We start from the raw sequence: 6000 nt of genomic DNA on the forward strand, positions 1-6000 counted from the left end.
TATCCTTCTACTTACTTTTTTATTTAAATGAGTCAGAGTTGGTTTCTCTGCAACCAAAAAACCACAAAAAGCAAGTAAACATGGCTCATAAGACATTCCTCCAGGACAAAGGAAGCTGAGTAACACTGAATAAAGCATCAACCTTCCCAGCAAGAACTGATGATGGAGATGATGGTGTTATTACTGAGAGCTTAGTATCTACCAGCAGTTGTGCTTTACATATATTAATTCATTTAATCCTTACAGCAATACTATCTGGTAAGTATTGACACCCCCATTTTGCAGATATGGAAACAAGCTTTGAAAGGAGAGAGTACTACAAATAAGCCATAGAGCTAATAAGTGCAAGTAATAAGATTTAAATGAGAACTCCCCTACCCCAAAGCCTATATCTTTGACCCAATCAGTCACACTGTCTCCGGATAATGATAGCTACCAGATAATGGAGCTTAACATAAGAATAAATCCATGCCTTTTTATTTTGACAGATATGAATTATCTGAGAAAGTACATGGGAAATGAACACTGGCCAACTTGCCACATGTTTAATTAAGAAATAAATATCTTGCAAAAATGAATAGGCACTTTATCATTGACATCTACAATTAAAATGCAAAGTACGGTTTTGTTCATTCTGTAAACACTGCTTATTTTTCATATTTTGACAGCACTGTTCACTTTCAGTAAGCCTAGTTAACCTCCTAAGATTGGTTACCACTGACGTAATCACAAAAAGACAACCTCAGTTGCATAAAATTGGCACCTTCAAATGGAAATGACCACTTAACTGTGATGGAGAAAACAACAGTAAAGTAGCAAACAGAAGACAGGAAGATGTTGGGCTCACAATGCGGAGGCTCATCAAGTAGGGGAACCTGGTGCTGCAATCACAGAATCTAGCCTTGCAAATCCAGGGCCAGGCCACCTAACACCGAGCTCAGGGAGACACAATCCAAGCCCACCTGGTTTAAATCACCCTAACTCACCTCCAGGACCCCATCAGAGTCTGAGGCAAGGCTGGCTTCATGTTTGGATAGGACGACAGCAAGGCTGCTTAAGGCTAACAATGCGTTGCCTTTGACCACTGGGCTCTCCCTGTTTAAGAGAAAAAATTTCCAAAAGAGCACTTAGCGGCATTAATCAGGAGAAGAGAAAGAGCTATCATAGGAGGACAGATGCAACAAAAGCACTTTCATTCCTGCACAGAGCCTTGTAAGTGCAGTTCCGTTTGTCCCCTGATGCTAACAACTTCTATCCTGATAGGAGTGCTGATTTTTAATTCTTACTTGTCAATATAGAGTCATTATGACATTTGGTAACTTAAAAATCCAAGCTCACATATCTAACATCTTCCTTGCTAAAATTCTTATTCTGTTGCTTGACATGACATTTCCCAAGCTATCTTCTTCTGTGTCATCTTTAGCCAATTTAAATTTATTGATTTGTTCTGAAAACACACCCAAGGACAATTATGTGAATAAGCGGAGCAGAATGGAATGGCCTCTGGCTTTTTTGAAGCACTGGTGTGTGGAACCAGCTTCTCTTGAACCACATCAGACAGTACACTTTACTTGCAACTTGACACAAGGCATCTCTCCTCAGTCATTATCATTCTCTCTTTCTTTTAATATTTCAAAGCCAGCAACCCTAAAGCCAGTTGCAATACAATTTGGAGATGTAAAATAAAATGCCAAAAACAAACAAAAAAACCCTGTTTAGACTAAGAGTTGTTCTATTATTCATTCAAATGATAGTTTTCTAATACTAGCAACAAAAATTTTATTTTTGACTTCAGGATTTGACATCAAGAAAACTAAATATTTCTCATATATATTCAGCATTTGAAAGTCTACATTTATTATTATTCTATAATCCTAAACCAATCCTATAGAAGAAAGTACTCAATGAGGCATTGATGAGATACTGTTGGCTGACACATCTGTCATAAAAGAACTTAGGCAGCAGAGCACCCATCCAAAGAGTTCTGTTGTTAGGCTAATGCTTGTGCATATCCACAAATAAAGAGGCTGTCCCCCCAAACCTGGACTTGAGATAAGAACCTGAATCCATTGTGTGCATTCAAGAGCCATTCCCTGCTTGTTCCAGTGCAGGACTAGAATAGATGCGTAGGATGAGGAGGACTTCCAGTCCTTTCCCCCTGCAAACCTAGTACTTACCTCCAGATCCAATCCACAAATGCAGCTGAACAGGTCAGCAGGTGTTAAAAGGTCATTTTATATGTGTTCTTGAATTTTTACTTCTGTTTGATAAAATTGGGATTCAGGACTTGCCACTTCAAGTTCTTTCATTTATCTATTCATCCATCCTCCTTCCCTCTTTCCCTCCCACCTTGGGGTAGCTCAGCTCAGTGAAGGCCTGCTCTTCACACCTGCTTATTTTGTTTGCCCCTCTAACCCTTATTCTATGAAATCTGCCGTAAGTTAGTAAGACAGCAACATTCAAATTGGGAGTAAGAGGAAAGAAGATTGGAAGGAAGCCTTGAGGTCTAACAGCTAGCTCCAACCTAGATTAGGTTTACTAAGCATTTATATAGCTGATAATAAAACACCACAAACTAAGGCAAGATTAGAACATAAAGATTGTTTAACAAAAAGAAAACTAAATCTTTTATTTCTGTACAGGTTAGCGATGATGCTCAAAAAGTTTGATTTGGGAGCATTTCACATTTTGCATCTGGGGATTAGGGATGCCCAGCTGGTAAACTCTATGAAAATATTTCAAAGTTTGAAAACTTTCAAAATCTGAAATTCTGGTTTCAAGCATTTTTCATAAAGGGTACTCAATCTGCATTATTTTGTTGTTTTAACTAAGAATATCCTGAGGCCTGTCCCACTACAAGATGGTCATGAATTCCTATGGTTGTATTAAAAAATAGTTTTAATTCTCAATGATCTGAAAATTAAATCCCCAGGTTTTATGCTCCTTCAGATGATCCTTACATGGTCACCTGATATCACCCAATATGAAAAAAAAGTATCTTTTTAACCCTGAAATTCTGAAAAAAGAATTTAGCTTCAGTTGTAAAACAGTACCCCAAATCATTTCAAGTTTCATTAGCCTCGACAACCTGAGCATGTATTGTTGAAAAAAGGAGTAAAAGTCACTGGTAATTAGATCTTAAGTTACAGGCTGAATGACTATTTGGACATTAATCTTTAAATAGTGAAAACTATGCCAGAGTCTATATAATGTATCTGAAGGCCACGCTACACATTTTACAGAGGTACCATGCGTAACTCTTGACCATCTTTGCATTCTCTATGTGCCCAGGATAATGACTTATGAACAAAAGGCATTAAAGATATATTTAGTGAAACAAATTCAAGGAGAACTGGCCAGATGAAAATCCACAACTGGTTCAGCAAAAACTCATCACCTTGTTACTCAAAGAACCATCTCCTACCAGTCAAACAGCAGTGACTAATTTGCATAATAACATGTCAGCATCAATACAGTATTTATCTAGGCAACACCACTGACATTTTAATTAAATTGTCCTTTAGAACAAACTGATGCCATTAACCTAATTAAAAAGCACAAGGAAGGATGAGCTGCAATGATGCTTTCTTAGGAGTAAAGTATTACACTATATATCACCAAAGTGACCCAATCATTTGGAGATTTTTGTCTTCAGGTTCAAATCTATTTAATTAATAACAATGAAAACAAATTTCCATCGATCACCAGGCTTTTTCTGGGTTCTGATTGTCCCTTAGCCTTAACTCTGGTGCTGGAAAAATGCTCTTAAATGAGAAATCTGTTTAATTCCATGACTCCTGTTTTATTTCCTGCATTTAACTTATGACTCTGAACAAAACAGGCCCTTGTCTGGTCCAGAACAGCCTATGGCAGTCATGGTCCAAGGACCAAACTCTGAGCTGTCAGAGAGTAGTGGTAAAGTCTTCACCTGGTTGAGGAAGCCAATGGAAAGAATCGAAGAGAATGGCAGCGATTTTGCCCCTGTTCTGTCACTAATCTTTCAGCCTCTGAACCTTACATATCTCCTGTTCACTTGCTGTCATGCAGAGTACTATTGGGATTGCCTTAATAGGATACGGTCTAAAAAACACTTTGAAATTTCCGATGAAAATGTAGTAATGCAAGCTGAGGTAGAGAGCTTACCTAGCATATGCAAGGCCTCAGGTTCAATCCCTAGTACTACACACACATACACAAAAAAGGTAGTGGTGGTAATGCCATGAGTACATGACTTATTTTCACTCCATAGCACTGAGAATGTAAACGCCTTCTCCTTAGGTATTAGTCATGAAATGATGCTTTGCAAATCTGAAGATAAAAGTCATGTTGAAATAAAATTTTAGTATGGGAAGTGCAAAAGCTACTAGAGAGGCAAAATTATGGTTTTAATAGAAAACTGAGTTTCTTCAGCATTCATGCTTTTTGCAAATGTCAGAGCAGTTTTTAACAGGATGTAAGCAGATTGTATAACAGAACAAACTATAAAAGGTAAAGAGCCAAGACAAGTCCCACCCACAACTCAGCACCCCTTTCCATCCAACATGCAACTAGGCATTCTAGGCTGTGTCTGCAATTCACCCAAGTAGAAAAGCAGAGGCAAATGAGTTCCTATGGAAGATTCTCTGTGCTTTGGTTTTGTCAACAGTTATGTGTTCAGATATTCCCCAGTGCCTCCCACAGAATTGAGAACAATTCTCTTTCTCTTTGTCAGAAGACACAAAGCTGAGTAGTGACCATGTGCTGAGATCAGACTTCACAGTTAAATGCCTGCTTAAGATGTTATTGGCAGAAATCTCTCTAAGATTGACCGTGTTTTGTTGTTGTTGTTATTGTTTATTTTGTTTTTACTTTTTGTTAAGGCAAAACCTACTTACCTACAGAAGGTACTGAGATAGGATAAGGATAAACTATACAGTAAGTATTTCTATATGATGTGGAATTTGAGTTCACACGAAATCCTCTAGGTCAAAGGTGCATCTATGCTATTTGAAGGTGATGAAGAAAGGAAGTCAAATAAATCCAGCAGCTAAAGTAGATGGTAAAAGGGACAAGTGAATGTAACTGACATGGAACTCACTGCCAGAAACAATCGTCAGCTTGTTAACAAAGGAGGCTGAAGGGACTGTTTGAGCAAGTTCATTAGAGTCTAATTTTCTTAGAGTTGATGTAAGGTAAATGAAAAAGCCCCTGGGCAGCAACACTCAACTGTTAAAACAACCATAAGGATATAACTGAAATTGCCTTTTTACTAGGTCTTCGCATTAGTGTTTAGTATTTAAAAACTCAATGTTAAGATATCCTGAACCACTTAACACCAAGGAAATGAAAGGAAGAGACACCTTGATCTGTCTGCTGCTTTGTGGTTGAGATTTAGTAATCTATGTGTAGACCCCACATACTCACATTCTCCAGAATTTCTTCCTTTCTTATTTTTCCCCCTTGAACTAAATTATAAACCTTTAAATTTAAGATAAAGCACATAGCATTTTTTTTTTTCATGAGGGCTCAACCTCATGACTCTTGCTGTAAAAATCTTGTTTGTAGCAGCCCCTCTGAATTTGCACAAAAAGATATATAGCAAGAATTAATATAAGAAAGGGTAATGACTGATTTTTTTTAAATAAATAAGCAAAAAGTACTTTATAATCCTTAAAGCTATGAAATGCCCTAACAGAAGAAACTGTATGTACCTTCCAGGGAAAAAAAAAATGTTCATGAAATTTTTTTGGTGAGAAAGTAAATGAATCTTACTTTGCAGCTGTCTTGGTGATCTCATCAGTCAACATGTCTCTGACCCTGAAACGAGATGGAAAATAGACATGAGCTTATGTTAGAGCAAGAGCTCAATCTTTTTTCTTACTCACCAACTAATAAGAACCTCCCACAATGATTTCAGCTCTTAGAACTGTATAAGTAGAACTTTAGAGCAAGGGAAAAGAAATATTATAAGGGCTTTACTTCAAAGAGAGCCTCATCTTCTTATTCTTTTTTTTTTTTTTT

General features: G+C 37.3%; 1 protein-coding gene across 1 annotated transcript in view; it reads right to left on the minus strand.

The window, feature by feature from the left end:
* The window catches only part of Focad (focadhesin), a 260449-nt gene that overhangs the window by 62328 nt on the left and 192121 nt on the right, over positions 1-6000 (minus strand). The window contains exons 22-23 of the mRNA XM_048783888.1: positions 5752-5796; positions 987-1095 (exon numbers count right to left, since the gene is read on the minus strand). Of these exons, the coding sequence (XP_048639845.1) occupies positions 987-1095; positions 5752-5796 (154 nt within the window). The remainder of the gene's footprint in view (positions 1-986; positions 1096-5751; positions 5797-6000) is intronic.

The sequence above is a fragment of the Marmota marmota genome, unplaced genomic scaffold (assembly GCF_001458135.2).
Source record: "Marmota marmota marmota unplaced genomic scaffold, marMar, whole genome shotgun sequence".
Classification (NCBI taxonomy): Eukaryota; Metazoa; Chordata; class Mammalia; order Rodentia; family Sciuridae; genus Marmota; species Marmota marmota.